Source organism: Vigna unguiculata, chromosome 2 (assembly GCF_037176805.1).
Source record: "Vigna unguiculata cultivar grain cowpea cultivar isolate G323 ecotype 2 chromosome 2, ASM3717680v1, whole genome shotgun sequence".
In the NCBI taxonomy this organism is placed as follows: Eukaryota; Viridiplantae; Streptophyta; class Magnoliopsida; order Fabales; family Fabaceae; genus Vigna; species Vigna unguiculata.
This window is the reverse complement of record NC_140793.1, coordinates 28,641,905-28,659,962: the sequence shown is the minus strand read 5'-3', so window position 1 is coordinate 28,659,962 and position 18,058 is coordinate 28,641,905. Positions and strand designations below refer to the sequence as shown.

The 18,058-nt window shown below is 29.0% G+C and overlaps 1 protein-coding gene across 1 annotated transcript; it reads left to right on the top strand.

Annotated features, from left to right (window-relative positions):
• Positions 1-14,068: 14,068 nt before the first annotated feature.
• XTH30 (xyloglucan endotransglucosylase/hydrolase 30) lies at positions 14,069-17,086 on the top strand. Its single transcript, XM_028058648.2, has 4 exons — positions 14,069-14,350; positions 14,465-14,565; positions 15,143-15,351; positions 16,409-17,086. Exons 1-4 carry the CDS (start codon positions 14,143-14,145, stop codon positions 16,929-16,931), a joined length of 1,041 nt encoding a protein of 346 aa, XP_027914449.1. The 5' UTR covers positions 14,069-14,142; the 3' UTR covers positions 16,932-17,086.
• The last annotated feature ends 972 nt before the right edge of the window (positions 17,087-18,058 follow it).

The following is an 18,058-nucleotide window of genomic DNA, read 5'->3' as shown; positions in this document are numbered from 1 at the left end:
CCTTTTTGTCAGCCAGCACTATAAACTTGTTACATGTCATAGTCGTGCTAATGCTTATTCAGCCTCCTCTACTGATTGAGGTAAGTGTTAGGGAAGTGTTCATTTATTAATTTAATACGTCTGAAAGAAGTCCATGTTTTACAATATGACAGGCTAGTAACATTTAAGTTCTCTGCAGTTCTCTTCAAGAAACACTTTTTTTTTTTCTGAAAGAGAATCTGACTCAATAAAATTATGTTCTATAGTCGAACTTCTTATTGATAGTTTGGTCAAATATATGTAATAGGACTTGGTAATTTTCTTTTTTATGTTTTAATTATCACATTTTCTCATTTGCAATCAATCTAAAAAATCATGTCTTTTGTCTATAACATATGTGAGATATCAAAACCTTTTTAAAGAAGGTGAGGGCATGTGCCCTTTAATTACAGTTTAGAAACCTAGATTGTATCAAATTGTATTCAGATCATGGTTGAGTCAGCTTTTTTAAATGCTCTATGAAAATACCCATAAGGGTCCAAGGTCAATCTAACCATTTCATCTGTATAGTTAGCTACTTCTCTGAGACACAACTGGAGTTGTTCATTTACTATAGTTATCTTCTAGCTCTCTAGCTCTGAGGAAGGGTTCCCTCTACAAGCTTGTTAAAATTATCTCTCTTTCACCACTATACTGAGGGCTTTGTTTGTATATCAAGTCAATTCCTGTGGCTGTGGCTAGACTTTATTAAATTGATTATTCAACGAAGAACTAACTGAGATTATTTTTTAAATAGGGCTCTTTCATTATTGAAAGTGTTTAGTTTCACTTGAGTCAAAGTAGCTTAAAATGATGTGTTTCTATATAACTATTTAACATTTTACATATTTTTTAATTGCAAAAGTTATTTGTTTTTTGCCCATACTTAAGAGGTGATGTTTGCAATGGATGTTGTGTGTACAACGTATTTCAGTTAATGTCCCTTTCAAGCTTAAGGCGCAAAAAAAGGTAGAGTATAATCTAATTGAACTGCAATCCTCTTAATTGTTTTAAATTGAGTTATGATTAGATATTGCTTAAGGAATTAAGTCATCATGGGTAGCCACTGATCTGCATTCTAATCTACATCTGGTCACTCTTTTGTACTTTGTAATGACTGTTGTATTTGGTTTTAATGCACAATCAAACTATATAACCTTTTCATTACCTTCATAGATTATCACTTGTGGGTATTAAATAACTAGGTCTACCAATTCATGTTTGTAAATTTGGTATTACTAAATCTATTAAATGCTTAAGGCTCCTTAGCTTGTCCAGGAGGGAATGTTGCCTACTCTTTAATCTGTGTATTCTGGGTTCCCGGCTAACAGAACAGTTCTTAAAAATAAGAGTCATTGTTTCTGATACATTAATAGTGATTCCTCTAGTCTAGTCTCTATTCTATGCACCATATTTTTTAGTAGTGTTTCATCTTGAGCTTTGGTATTTGCTTTCCTGTTTATTGTCAAGGATAACAAGCTGGTAGTAAATATATCATGCATATAGGTGTAATGCCAATTGGGTTGTTAGACATATATACAAAAAGATGTCTAACTAGCAGAAAATAAATACCAATTAGAATGCTCTGTACAGCAATGTAAATTCTGTAATTGCAGCAGGAGTCCTTACATTCATATTTGTCATGTTTTATCAGGCATCTGTGTAGAATGTTTGTTTCTTTGCAAGCACATTACTCAAGTTCAATACAAGTGTCTGGTATAAACTCTAAAACTCAGCTCAACTAAAGCAGATATCTTATTAATTTACTGTAAGAAAGTAGTTGATTTTTCGTGGATCTATGATTTTTTTTTTTTTGCTTTGCATGCACATTAATTATTTTCATTGGAAGTATGACTCATATAAATTCGAAAACTCGGGCTCATTACTTGTTTACACTAATATTGAGGTTCGGTTCTTCTGTTTTAAGCTTGCACAATGTTATGAGACAAGGGAAAAATCAACATATTGTTTTTGTAAGGTCCATTTCTTTTGCTTTGTGCTTTTCAGTCATGACCTTGGCATGTAACATGACATGTATGATTTCTTATCCATAAAGAACAGCTTTCGTCAATGCAGTGCATTGAAACACAAGTGTACTAGAAAGGTACTATGCTTTTTGGAAATGATGTTAGAAGAGAACGTGAAATACATGAGTAACCCTTTTTGGTTGGACGGTAGCTTGAGCTTAAGATTTTAAGATCTGTGAAAGGACAGTATCCCATCAAGAGAAATGCAGCATTCCTTTTAAAACATTTTTTTAAGACATTTATTATTCATTGGAATTTATAATCATAAAATTTTACGGGGCTCACCAAATTCTTATTTAATGAACTCCGGTATTAATTTCTAAGACTTATTTATTCCTTGTTTCTTAATTTATATTGCTGCACTATCTGAACTTTTAGGATCGACTTAGTAATTATTCGGTTACATGGGTGCGCTTTGACTGTTCATGCATTGTGTAAAATACACATGAGCATTGTTCTTATACAAATCGTAGTTCAAGTTTATGGCATATAGCTTGCTGGAAAGTTTTATTTATATTTTATAATTTAAAATTTAACAGCATATATGCTGGATTTTTTTTTATTTTATTTAAGATAAAAACTCCACATTATTTGAATCCCTGTGTTTTGGGAATGCTATTTGATTAAATTTTATTATCTGTTGAAAGCTGTTGTGCGATAATAAGTTATTATCCCTGTGTTATTATCTTCAACCTAGGTTATTTTAAACTTTTTTCTTCTACTTGTTATTTGTATTGCTTATTATCAGGGTTGTTAGAATAAGTTGTATATGATAAAAGATTGTCTTCTATTGTATTTATATGCTATCTAGACATGGCCTTTCCTTTGACATTAATTTATAATTCTCGTACTAGAGTAGCTTGATATCAAATTAGAGATGGTCAATTTTTCCATGTATATCTTCATTTGATGTTGGCTACTCTTATCATTTATTGTCTTCTTTTTTGATCATCACCATTGTGTCTTGATCATTCACACAAGCATTGGCCTACTCAAGGTCGATTGTGGTTGTTTTGGTAAACACTGGATGCCGGGCATCATGTTGAGCAACAACCAATCATACCAATCACCACTTTGTTGAGTTTAGTTTATTGACCAAGGTTTTCATGATTACTTAGAAGAAGATGATAGAAAAATTCCATTAGACAAAGGTAAACAGTGGGGTAAAACAAAAGATGAATTTTCAACTGTTTTGATTTGTGGAACTCAATATACTTGACAATCTTAAAGCATTCAAAACTTGCAACTCTTTTTAGAAAAAGGCTTAGAGAAGTTCTTGCATATGATATTCAACACATCTGTGATGTTGTCCGTAAATTAGTATCGCTTGAACAAAATACAATCAATTCATGTTCCTACCCATACTAATACGAATCTCTGTGATTTTGTTGACTTCTGACATGGCTGCTACATGTGATAGGGGAGGTATTAGCAATAGAAGAGGGTGAAGTACTTGTATTTTCCTTAATGTTTTTATTGCAAGAAATGAGTGATATTTTAGAGTACTATTTTTCTTTACTTGGCTTCTCTAAAAAGATAACCACTGTTTTCAAATTTGAAAAGGTTGAACCAAAGTTTTCTCATGCATAGTATTAGAAATATTTAAGATTAAAATCTAGCTATCAAACACACCTTTCTATTCCTATTCCAATCTGATTTGTCAATAGCTTGCGTTTCTCAAATCATGAAAAGTTCAAGTTCGCGGATACTTGATTTTGGTGCTTTTGGTTATATGTATGATAATACCTATTTGTTTTATTTTAATTTTTTTCCTCCGAAGTTGTTTTCCAAGGAATTGGTTAAGTCTCACTTGCAACCACTTCTCAACTAAATTTCGTTCTTTATGTTTCTACTTACCCATTTAATCTCATTTTTTCAGTCAATTAACTACGTAATTAAATTGCTTTGTAATGTTGGATATCAATTCTTTTTAAGAATACTATGAGTCAATTGATTGAAGAAGGATATAATCTACAATTTATCTTGGATCCAAATTTTCTTCATATATTGCATTGTCGTCTCCTAAACTCCTCGCTTGGATCATCTACATTTACTAAAATTAAAGAAAATGGTTTCTGACCTTATCAAACATTAGGTCATAGAGTGTACGTTAACTAGGCAAATCTGCTCAATCTTCTTTTTATACAAGATGTAACCCTTTTTTCACCGTTCATTTTGACATCCGGGTTCAATTTGAGTCACTAACTTTGGGTTTTGATAGTTTGTTTTATTTAATTATGAACATTTCGTTGTACTTGGTTTATTTAAGGAAAAATCCGGATTAACTTTTGTCTATCATTCTTCTTTCCATAGTAAAATCAAAAATTGATTTAGTCAAATTATTAAAATCTTAAGGAGCGATAATGTAAGTATCTTTTTATTTATTTTTTATTCTTTTTAGTTCATATGGCATCTTACGTTAGTCTATATGTTCACATACAATTCCACAAAAATGATATAGTTCATATCTTATTATATCCTATATCATCATTGGGATGATGTTATACCTATGGTTTGCTTCCACATGAATTGAATGTCCTCTTTCTCTCTTGAAAATCATATTGTATATACTTTCTTATTTCTATTTGATAATTTTAGGATTAAATATATTTTGTATTCCTTAACTTTTACTAAAAATTAAATTAGTCTTTCTTCAAAACTTGGATTAATTTAATCATTCATATTTAGAAATGTGTAAATTTATTTCTTTTAATCAAATTTTGTTAAGTTTATTTAACATTTCAAATATGTTTTTTAACTAACGTTGAATCGGAAATCTGTCAAATAATGTAAATAACTCTAATATTATCATAAAACGCATTTGAAATGTTAAATAAATTTAACCAAATATGGTTAAAAGGATTAAATTCACATATTTCTAAAGATAAGATACTAAATTAGTTCAAAGTTTCGAAAAGAAATTAATTCTAATTTTTACTTAAAGTAAAGAGACTAAAAACATATTACCATTTTATTTTATGTCTCTTCTAGTGTGATGATGTATGTTTTATGTACATGTTATTAGGGTTAGAAAATGTATTACTCTTATGATATTTTCATCTTCAAAAGAGGTGTTGATATTATTCTTCAAAAACTAAAAAACATTACATGAAAATATTTTAAAAAAACGTTTTTATTTCCTTCTTCCCTCTAAGTTGTTAATTTTCTTCCAAATTTTGTCATCTTAATTGAAACTTTATCCTCTTCGTCTCATGAGAGACTAAATAAGTCCCTTGTCAAAATTATTGAATTTTTTACATAGATAGCACACTTTCCATCTTTTTTTTACCAAAATAGCATATTGTAACTTTTGTTTACTCAAATAACACGCTTTTATTGTGTTAATTCATAGTTCAAGTTTTGGAAAACTGAATTCTAAATATGATTTTGCGTTAGCATGTTTTTTTAACAAAAACACCAAAAATATGTTCAGAATTGGGTTTCCCAAAAATCGAATTATGTACAAACATATTAAAAATCGAATAATGTAAATGAAACTCACATTATGCTATATTGGTAAAAAAAAAGTGAGACTGTGTTGGGAAAAAATCCTCACTTACATCCATAAAACATAACTCAAGAGATGAATTTAATATTTCATGATAACTATTATTCTTTACGTCTTTCACCATCATATACAAATATCACAATTCATAGTTTTTTTTTTGTCAGCAAACAAAATTAATGTATATATATAACACATATAGTTTACTGACTTAGCTTTTAGGTATATGTACTTGCCCCACCTACACTAGATACAAAATGTTCCCATCAATAAACATTTAGATAATGTTGGTAAATGTATAAAAAAATCCTTGTGTATGCTTAATACTCATGCTGCTGCAGCATCCTCTACCTATAATTTATCCCATTGGTATCTTCTTGTCTCTCACCAGATACTTTGTCCACCATATTACCCTAAAAAATACTACTCTTCTATTCCAAGACCTACACCCCACACTTTCCCTTTACACCCTTTTCATCCAAAGTATTGCTCCTTCTGCATCTTTCCACCAAATTCTTTACCCTATATTTGCTACTCTACCATAATTATGATGGAGATTTTATTAAAATAGAACATTAATATGTGACTCGAATATAATCACATAAGGGATCGACACTATTTTATTACTTTTATTGATATAAAACTTAGACTCGTATTTAAGTTATTTTGAACAAATTTATAGAATGATAAGGATTTTGAAAAAAAAAATGTTTACTCTAATCTTATGTTTTTACTCTCTTAAGAATCACACTCCCTGTATCATCTAGGTTTCTTATATATATTCCTATCTGCACAAAACCAGGAATAAAACTCTTCAGTGGGCACTAAAATTTGTAAATACAGTTACCACCCGTGATTGTATGAGTAATCATAACCTCTTTTTCCCTCTAATGTAATAATCCAATCATATCTTAACAATATATTCAGGCACGGTACGTCTTTTAAGACTATTTTTTGAATAATTTTCAACGCTATTAATTTGTAATTTATCCCATCTTAGTTGTTATGGGGCCTCTACAAAATGACAATCCTAGAGTGGTTCTCAACCTAAATCTATAATGCCCCAATTTTAGGTTTCATATATTTGTTGCAACCATGTTACCCCTTTTCTTTCACAACCTCGTTTTTCTCGAACCATATCAATTTTATATTTTATTTTAGTTAAAATAGTGTTTTTTAATCCTCTAATTCTTATAAAAAATTTAACTAGATTTCTAGTTTTTATCTCGTTTATTTTTGTTAGATTTTACAAATGAGGTTTTATCGGAGAGATACAATACCAATGAGACCTAAATCTAACCACATAAGAAATTGACACCACTCTCAACCCAAAACTTTAAGACAATGGTTTATAGGTCTTTATTTTTATATAGTGCTCTACTTACTCATTTCTAGCCAATGTGCGACTTAGACTCACACTTGATTGTTAACAATTTTAGTCCTTTAATTTTATAAAATGCTTTAATTTAGTTATTTTTGTTAGATTGATATTAAATTTTCGTTAAAAAAATTAATATATCAACTCATTTCACCCAATAAGTCTAAAGATTCAAATTAATTTTATTTTGTAGATAAAATTATTTTGTGTATAAATTATAAAAAAAAATTGCATCAATCTAACGAAAAAAGGATTTCATTAAATTATTTTAAAGAATTAGAAGACTAAATTAAATTAAATAAAAATAAAAAATTTAATTGAATTTTTCATAAAAATTAGAGAATCAAAATAAAATTATAACTTTTAATTTTTTATTTTTCTGACTCTTTATATCCTTAGGGGAGCAGGTTGGCCATTACATCTTGCTTTCTAAGCTTTTAAAAAACTTATACCATAAACTTCTGATGCTATTATCTAGCACTAACCACTTTATGTTCTTGAATGAACCTTTTCTTAACTACTATTTTTTAACTACCCTAATTAGAATATTTGATTAATTGTTCAGCAAGTTTGAAAGATATCTGTATATAAAATACTTGATTATGAAACTATAATCTTCATTGCAACTTTTCCAAGGATACATAGTGCAAAAATTCAACTCAAATTTCTTTCAACCAACTTCATAAATGATGTTGACTAAGTAGTTAACTGATTGCTCCAATTATTTTCTCTTAGTTTTACATGTGAAATTATCAACCAACTTTGTGGATGATTAATTTTTGTCAACAAAACTAACAATATTCTAGTGAATTTTCTTTCTCGATCATATCGTTTTATATTGAATTTGAATAAGATAATGAAGTTTAATTCTACTCCAACCAATTTGATTAGTTTGTGCATTTTCATTTGCCACTTTTCTTTCGTGTTGGTTAATGATTGCATGGTTGTTCTCCAATCAATTTCATTTCATTATCTGAATCTCTCTTTCTAACTTTAGTAACAAAGAAGCTTTTGAAACAAGCTGGCATGTTCCATATTCAAATGGATTTGTTATGCCAAATGAATTGTTAATTCTTGTATTAACCCTAATCTATGCGAATGATTGTTGAGCTGAGAATGAATTGTCCACTTTTGTAGGGCTGCCACAAAACTGAAGGGAAGGTGGGTCCCCTTGTAGCCTGTGTTTAGGATTATACCATCCCATATGAAGGATTTGGTTCTGAATAAAACCTGCACTCAAGAATCCTTTTCGTTTTCTTTCTCAACAACTACTAAAATAGAATGTCCTTTTGCAAAACCATCATATCATGCACTTTTAATTATAAAATGGCTTAACCATTTATGTCTTTTCTGAATCCTTACCTATAGTTTATTGGAACATTGAAGTATTAACTCAAAATTTAACATTAGATAAAAATAAATAATAAATAATATATAAAAAAATTAAGTCTTAAGATTTTAGATTTAAAGTATGGTTAAATATGTTTTTAATCCCTTAAATTTTCAATGAAAATCAGAATTAGTCTCTTTTCAAAACTAATTTTGGTCCTATTTAGTCTTCCAACTTTAGAAATATGTGAATTTAGTCATTTTAACAAAATTTTGTTAAATTTATTTGACATTTCAAATACATTTCAAGATAATTTCTTAGTTAATATTGAAACGAAAATATGTCAATTGGTATAAACAACTCCTATAATGAAACACACGTTAAAAATGGTAAATAAACTTAACAATATTTGGTTAAAATGAATAAATTTACTCATTTCTAATGTTAGAGGACTAAATTGGATCAAAATTTCAAAGAGTGACTAATTTCAATTTTCACTAAAAGTTAAGAGACAAAAATTATTATTTAACCTTTTAAAGTATTGTATGAACTTTGAAGAGGGATTTAATTTTAATAATTAAAAAATATATATGAGGATTGAATATAAATATAGACTAAGATAGAAAGCATAATTTATTGACATTTAAATATACAGCCAAAAATATAATGAAACCAAAATATAAAAGCTTCCATAAAAACACAATCTATCACTATTATGGCGTTGTTTGGCATCTAATAGGGTCATATAGTTAATCCCTTAGTAGTTAAAATGACCTAATTGAGTACCTAATTTATTCCATTGAGAGTAGTTTGTTCCTTTGCCTCAGTCAATTTTTTATGGCAATTTTATTATAAATCTGCTCATTTCCTTTTCAAAATGTTGATTTCTTATATGAATGAAATTTGCCTCGATTGTAACACAAAAAGATAACAAAATAAAAAGTCACATGATTGTAGAAAGCAAAGTCCACCCTTTGTGAAACTCCATCCATGCATAGCCTAATTAGTGGTGGAGGAACATTAATATGTTTTTACTAATTAAAATTAATTAAAACATATTTTAATTATTTTTTCTTCTAAATTAAAAAGAAATGAAATTTGTCCAGATTTATAAGTTCTAATAAACTAGATTAATAAAAAAGTGCCATAATGAGAATATTCTAAAAAAATTATAACGAGCTCTTAAATTATCGTCCGAGTAATATTTTTGTTCACACAAACAATTTATAATATTTTCTTTATGATTTATAATATGTTTTTAGCATTTAAAACTAATAATTTTTTAAATAAACTGTTCGATATTTAAAACTTTCCAATTAATACTCTAACGTATGTTATTATTAGAAATTTTTAGCGCATTAAAATATTATATATATACCAAAAAGCATAAATATTGATCTATCTGGTTTACCTACATTAAAATTTGTAATAATGAATTTTCTTCTAATAATATATATTTTTAATCTATAAAATTAGATAAATAGAGAATAGTATCACAAATATTTTATATTATGAAAAGTCATATATTATATATTATATTTGTAGGTTTTTAGAGAAAAATATGTTTTAATTTCTCAAGTTTAACGTATGAAAATCATTTCTGGTTGAAACTTGTATATTGTTGAGTTTCTTTTTCAAAAATATTAATTTTATTCTCTATTTTATAAAGACGTTATAATTTTAAAAATTATTGTTTGCTACATAAGATAAATTGTAACACCATTAGATAATAGGGACAAAAAAAAATATTTTTAAGTCTAATAAATGTAATATTTAATCATCTTAATGTTAAGTATTTATATTTAATACTGTAATTAATGTCATTTAATAAATGCATTTATTCTTATATTTATGTAATTTTACATTGTCATTAGTATTGAATTGGATGTTAATATTATAATTCTTAATTGTTGGTGTTTTTTTTTTTTTTCTAACAAGACTGTATTTATATTCCAAGTTGTGATTGTGAAGACATGTAACATAATTTTTAGCTTAAATGGTTAGGAAGAGAAACACCATTGAAAATTAATTAATGTCGATCATCCGAATTTAACTAGTTGAATGTGTACTAACTGTATATTCAAGTAATCTAGTCATGCCACACACACATATATATACATATATACATACATATATATATATATATATATATATATATATATATATACTATTAATTTGTAAAGGGTTATTCTATGTGTTGGTTTCTTTTGAAAGATATAAATTATTTCAACTGATTATAATTTAGATAGCAAGTGATTTTTTTTATTTAATATATTATCTTTATTTTAAGTTTGCTTTAACATAACGAAAAGTGAAATTCCAATGAACTTGCCAGTGTAAAAAAATTCGAAATTAAAATTGCTGAATGGAATTAAGAGAAGTTCATATATATATATATATATATATATATATATATATATATATATATATATATATATATATATATATATATATATATATATATATATATATATATTCTTTTTGGAGTAAACACTGATCTTTTCTTATGAAATATAAATCTTTCGAACAAATGCAGACAAACCGTGATAGACCACATCTTTCTCTAAGAATAATCTTGACACTTACTTTTATTAATAAATTTTATAAAATTAATAAAATTGAAACGTTGAATATAAAATATCATATCTTTTGCATCATGAATATAAAGTTAAAGAAAAAATAATAATTCAACCTCTAAATAATTTCATATTATCCTCTAGATTGCTGACTCAAATTTTAAATAACTTGAGTATTCGTGTACGTAATCTTATAGTTAACATTTATATATGTATTTTTTAATGTTTATAGAATTAAAAAAAGGTAAATGATGACGTGTCAAATAATTTATGAATTATATGAGATTTTATGTTCTACATATATCAAAGGAATGGTTGAATTCCTAACATTATGAAGAAAAAAACATCATTTTACGTACTATAAGTGCATAAAGGTTAGAGTTTTTAAAAACAAAAAAGTCTTGAAAAGTTAATAAATATTTAAAAGATATTTTCATTATAATTAAATTTTATTTTAATTTATTGATTTCTATGTTTATTCTCATTTTAGTTTTGCTTTCTTCCATTTTTCTATTATTTTTACTATGTCAATAAGCCAGTATAAATATCTTTTCTATTTCTATTACTTGCATGTTCCAATTCCAACTCACGACGACCATTTATTTAGACTATTATTTTATATGCTGTGATTTATTTATTTTTTTAATCTTTTTTACCATTTTCAACTCTTTGTAAGATCAAAAACAGTTTTCTTATCGTCAAAGCCGAATTTCCCTTTCTGCCAGAAGATCAAACAAAAGTGAAAGTATCAGCTTTGAACATAGTTTAAATTATTTTCTATATAAAATCACCTTTGCTTGTGATAAGAATACAAAATCAATGCTAAGTGCAATTTTAAAATCTGTCTCATGACTATGGAAATAAATGGAGAGTGATGAGATTAAAGCCAATAAAAGAGAGTTATAAACAACATATACATCACTAAATTAAAATCAGTTTTAATTATAATCAAATATTATTTAAAATTTTGCTATTTTTTAAGATTTTGATTGATTAAAGAAGATATTTAAAAACTTTACTATTATATGAATGGTGCAAAAGGTTAACAAACTCGAAAAACTATTAAGAAGACAGGTTAAACTTATTTCATCTTATTTGTCTTTGCAGATATTTATTGAAAATTTTGTCTAAATAAAACTAATATTTGTAATTTATTTCTTTCCTTTGATCTTATTTATTGAATGGATTCAATAATCAAGTGAATGGAATAATTACATTACATAGAAGGAAAATAACAAGGATTAGGTATAAAATACTCATTAAATTTGTATCTGCAAAAAAAAGTAACAAGTGCAAAAATCTTGTGATCAAATCAGCTATTTTCCATAGTAAAAGGTGTGAAAATTAATTATTAATATTTGTGAAACACAGAAATGCTTGGATTTGATTTGATTATTTATTTAACCAACAAAGGCAACACGGTTCGTAACCATCCTGTAAATAGTTGTGCCATTTAATGTTTAGAGAGATTAAATCAATTTAATTCTAGGATTAATGATTTAACGGTTGCCAAAGGAATTTTTGTATAGAAAAGACAAGAAAAATATTCTTCTAAGAAAGCAAGAAAACATTAACCTTCTGAAGTTAGAAATTCCTTTTTTTCTGTGTATACACAATTTCATTTGGTACACAGAAATTCCCTTGAAATATTGGGTTTATTTTCCTTTCTAGTATGGTTTATTTCATTTGAAGTGAAAAAAAAAAATACAAAGTGAAGGATGTATTTATAAAATTGTTTTCTTTCCACCAGTATATTAAACTATTTGAATTCATCGAAAGAGTTTAAAAATTTCACAGAGTTTGAAATTTAAGAGCTACAATTTTTTTTTTAATTCAATTATAGGAATTGATATATTTTTTCAACTTAATAAAAAGAAACGGAATTATTTCTAACGTACAATTATAGCTTAACTACAATTAAGTAAGTGTAGTTATGTATTTAATTTTTTTTTTGTTTTATTTTTCCATTTCCATCATATTATTTAACCTATTTAATATTTTTCTTCTATATCTCCATCGTTATCTTCCAAATACTTAAATTGACGTTAAAATAGACCGAACCTATTTTACCAAAACACCCCTGTCTTTCCATTCATATTACGAGAGGCATATCTATTCACACGCTTCTGCAAAGTTCTCGTGTTGGCTTCACCTTTTCTGTAGACGATAATGCCCTCATGTTTTCACATATATTACCGAAAAAAATTCCTTATTCTAAAACCCGCTTTTCTATTTTTTTTCCTCGTATACGAAATTTTCAAAGAATTATCTTTTTTTTCATATTCTTCAACTTGTTTTTTCTTATGTGGTGTGATGCTTTTGAGACTGAGCTGGTCAATATATTCATCTTACAAGTCACAAGCTTGGCATATTCTAATAACCCTTTCAAATATTATATATTTTAAAAAAGACACACAAAAAAAAAAGAAATTAAAAGGTTGAACAGAAAATTCGTAGCGTAAAATTGCTTGAATATTTAGCAATCAAATAAAATAAAAAACTTTTTTAATCTTAAAAACCAATCATTGACCACTTTGTAATTTGACTAACACCATGTATGATTAAGTTTAGAAAACTTACGAGGAAAGACACAATAATCTTAAAATTCAAGCTAGATAAGGCTCTTTGCCACCTTGTAGTACACGTGTGGAGGTCATAAGCCATCACCCTCCACTAAGACTTTTTTTTTTTTTTCTTTTCATAGTTGTTATGGGTCGGTTCAATTATTTTGTCACATATAATGCCACCAAAGATGTGAAATGTAACCAACACCATACAATATTAGTGCAAAAATCTAAGGGTTTTCAAGAAAATTAAATTCATATCTTGGGTCATCATCATGCTAAATTATGATTTATTTTTATTAATTGAAACCTCCCTTGTACACACATTCAACCCAACAAATTATGAATCCTTATCACCATATTTGGTGCCACCCCAAAAGGTTCACAAAATAACACTTACCCTTAAACACTAAAAATATTTGTTCAATCCAACAATGATAGCAGCAACCTAACGATAAGCACATATTCTCCTTAAAGCTATAAAATATTTTTATTCATAATTTTGCGCCCACCAAAAAATGCAACCTAGAACAGTGGCACCCTGGTAATTTGACCACCCGGTCAAGGATAAGTTTGGACACAAAAAAAGGAAGAAAAAAAACCGAATATATGAGCGTTGTTTTTGTCCGTAGTGATTTAATGTGATTTTTATTGTGTATAAATATAGAGTGAAGGGAGAAAAGAAAGGGTGGAGAGAGAAAAACCGAAGAAGAAGAAGAAGAGAGAAACTGAAATAAAATTAGTATGGATCATATGTTACGTTGTGTTGGGACAATACCCAAACTTTCGTTTCTTTTGCTACTTTCTCTGCTTCTCTTCAGTTTCGTTAACGCAGCCTTCGACCTCGCTACTATACCCTTCAACGATGGCTTTTCTCCGCTCTTCGGAGATAACAACGTTGTTCGCTCCGCCGATGGCAACGGCGTAAAACTCCTCCTCGATCGCTTCACAGGTAAATGTTACGTCATCTACGTATGATCACAAATTAATTAAGGTTTAATGTTTTATTTTATTCCTTTTCTGTGTTCTTTTTCTCAACATTAATTCTTATCTCGTAATGAAACAGGTTCGGGTTTCATATCGTCGAATATGTACAACTATGGATTCTTCAGCGCCAGAATAAAGTTACCGTCGAATTATACTGCTGGTCTTTGCGTGGCCTTTTATGTAAGTAAACAAGGTTTTTTTTTAAAGCAAATTGAGAACAAAAATTTGCAGACATCAATGTTTCTTTTAAGTGATTCTATGATTATAATAATTTTCTGGGGGGAATGGTATGCATTTTAAGAAAACATGAATTCCGGATTTTTTATGCTTCTTCGTCTTCTTTATCTTTACCTTCTTTTTTTTTATGATTAGTAAAACACGCTAAATATTAGTCAAGCGTCCTTTAATTTGCTGAAGAAACTACCGAACTTGTAGCAAAGTCAAAAACAGATTGATGGTCGGTGAACTCCATTCAATTTACGTCAGAATTTTAGTAGTTTTTTAATGAACTGTTCAAACGGTGAACTACGAATGATGGCTTAGTATAGCATGCTTGGTTTAACAAAGGTTGAATTGTGCTCGGGATTATTTTTTATTATTATCACTAGTATTTCAGTATTTCTTTTTGTATTATGAAAGATTAGGTATGAATACATTTGAATATATATCCTTAACAATAGATTAGAATTGTGATAATTTTTAAAATTCTGTTCATGGTTATCATGGATGGTTAATTTTTCTCTCTTTCCTGGTACAGACATCAAACGGTGATGTGTTCGAGAAGTCGCACGATGAGTTGGACTTTGAATTCCTGGGAAACATCGGCGGAAAACCGTGGCGGTTTCAGACGAACTTATACGGCAACGGCAGTACGAACCGTGGGCGTGAGGAGCGGTACCGTTTGTGGTTCGACCCGACGAAGGAATACCACAGATACAGCATCCTTTGGACAGCGAAGAATGTGATGTAAGGGTTTGTTTGTGTATTTATGCGGCGTGATTATACATAATTTTGTGTGTTCATACGCATTGATTGGGTTGTTTGTGCTTGAAATACTTTTTTGGCATGCGATGGGATTCAACTTTAACGTGGCGTGTTTTGGTATTGAATTGGTTTTGTTTGACTTAACGTGAGGGAGGAAAGGGTTTGGGGTTGCGTGTGGGATGCGTCGCCCTCATCAACAACAACAACAACAACAACTTGGTCTGGTTTGGTTTGGGTGAGCTAGGAAGGTTCAAAAGCATATACTTTTCATTACTAAAAGGATGGTTTAGATGGTAGTGTGGGTTTCGAATTCAATCATTATTTTCCCAGTTTGAGACCATAGTATAATTGGCCCACACTCATGGCCAACTTGAATTTTGTTTGATGTGCCTTTTTAAATTATATTCTTATTTTTATTTTAATTCACGTATGCATATACAGTGATGATGATGATAGATTAAACAATCATCCACTACTTTTCCCCACTTAAATCTGTGCTTATCCTTATATTTTGTGTATAACACACGTGATATGACTCTTTTGTTTTGAGTCATACGTATCCATCACGCTCCTTCTCCTTATAATGCCTTGCCAAACCTTTGAATTCATTCTCTACCCTATTATCTGCCTAATTGTGGGGCTTTATTTTTCTTAATCAAACTCTTACTGCATAATTATAATTATCAATCATGCCCTTTTAAAAGCATAATTTAAAATTGCACACCACAAGCAGAAGGGTATTGCTATTGGTCCAACTCCAACTATTCTTCGAATCAGTTCACACCGTATAATGAAACATGTGATCTTTCTTTGTTTAATCTCTTCAAAACTTGCCACCAAATGTTTGTATAAGATTACCGAACTAAAGCAAGCTCATAGATTCCTACACCGTTTGCCAAACCCCGTTCCCATAATTCCCACCTAACTCAACACTAACATAGCTGGCAAATATTTTTTATTTCACGGGAATATATACTCTACTTTGTTTCTGTTTTTTGTAATTGATTATGTTTATGACTATATTTTTGAATTGGTGCAGTTTTTACGTTGATGAAGTTCCGATTAGAGAAGTGTTACGAAGTGAGAAAATGGGAGGTGATTACCCATCGAAGCCAATGTCACTGTATGCGACCATTTGGGATGCATCAAATTGGGCAACATCTGGTGGTAAATACAAAGTAAATTACAAGTATGCACCTTTTGTGACCCAATTTAACGACCTAGTCCTTAAGGGTTGCTCCGTCGACCCCATCCAAGAGGTTTTCGACCGCCAAGGTTGCTACGGCCAACACGAGGATCTCGAGGCTCAAGACTACGCCGCCGTCACTCCCATGCGCCGCCTCGCCATGCGGCGCTTCCGCCAGCGTTACATGTACTATTCATATTGCTATGATACATTAAGGTACAACGTGCCACCACCCGAGTGCGTCATCGTACCCTCGGAGAAACAAAGGTTTAAGGAGACCGGGAGGTTGAGATTCGGCGGCAGCCACCGCCGGCAGTCACGGCGGAAGGGCCGTACAACAAATGCGGTGGTTGATACCGATGAGGGTGATATGTGATTATTGATATATTGAGATGTATATAATAGTGTCCATTTTTTATGGCTTTATTATTTGTGGGTATTTTGAGATTATATTTATTTGTTGAGGGCATAAATAAACTAGTCATTATATCTGCTTTTTATTTATTTTTGAATGAATGCATTTTGGTGTTATGCTTTGTGTTAGTATATATATGGCTTGATTCATTTGGTGGAGAATATATATCTATGGATGAGTGCGCGAAAGAATAAGTCTAAATATTTTGTGTGTCAAAAAATGCATGGCTGGTCATTCATCAAGCTGCATTAGTCACTAGTCACCACGTATACCCTATAACATTATATTTTAATTTCCATTTATATTTTATACGGACAAAACTTATATATATTATAAGGATTATGTCAAACTTTAGGTTATATTTTATTGTTATGTATAATAGACAGTTTTATTAAGTGGATAACGTATGACTTCAATAAAACTTTAAATCTGAAAAACAACTCCACAGAAGTGTAAAATACTTTGGATTCTCTTCTCTCCCTTTTGTTTTACAGTTTTTTATATTATGACAGTCTGACATTCATAAAAGTGCTATATTATAGTTTACTGTGAGGTTTTTCTCTGAAGTTAAATTAAAAATAAATATAATTTTTAAAATGAATAAATAAATATCTGAAATATTAATATTAAACAGTAGAGAAATTAGTAACATGTCTTCAAGTTCTTATGTTTACTTTTAGCCTTGGAGTTTTGTTTTTGTTTTTTTATCGGCCAAAAAGATAGTTACAAGAATTACAAAAGATACGAATAAACAGTTTTGGAGTTTTGTAACTTCTTACACCCGTGCCGGACTGGGTTTATTAATTCAACGAGTTACATTTCATATGAAAAAAAGAAAAGAAAAGAAATACAAGAGAAATTGAGATAGAATATTTTATTTTAGCCTAAGAAAATAAATTAATATTTTAACAAAATATCCGTAACATTATACTGCTAAAATATGGAAGCAACTAGGAGAATTTAATCGTTAACTTTAATTGAGATATTCAACAATATAATTATGTATTTCATATTTACAAAATAGTGAAAATTTTAAATTTTACAATGTTATGATTTGTGATTAATTAAATTTAAATGATAATATTTAA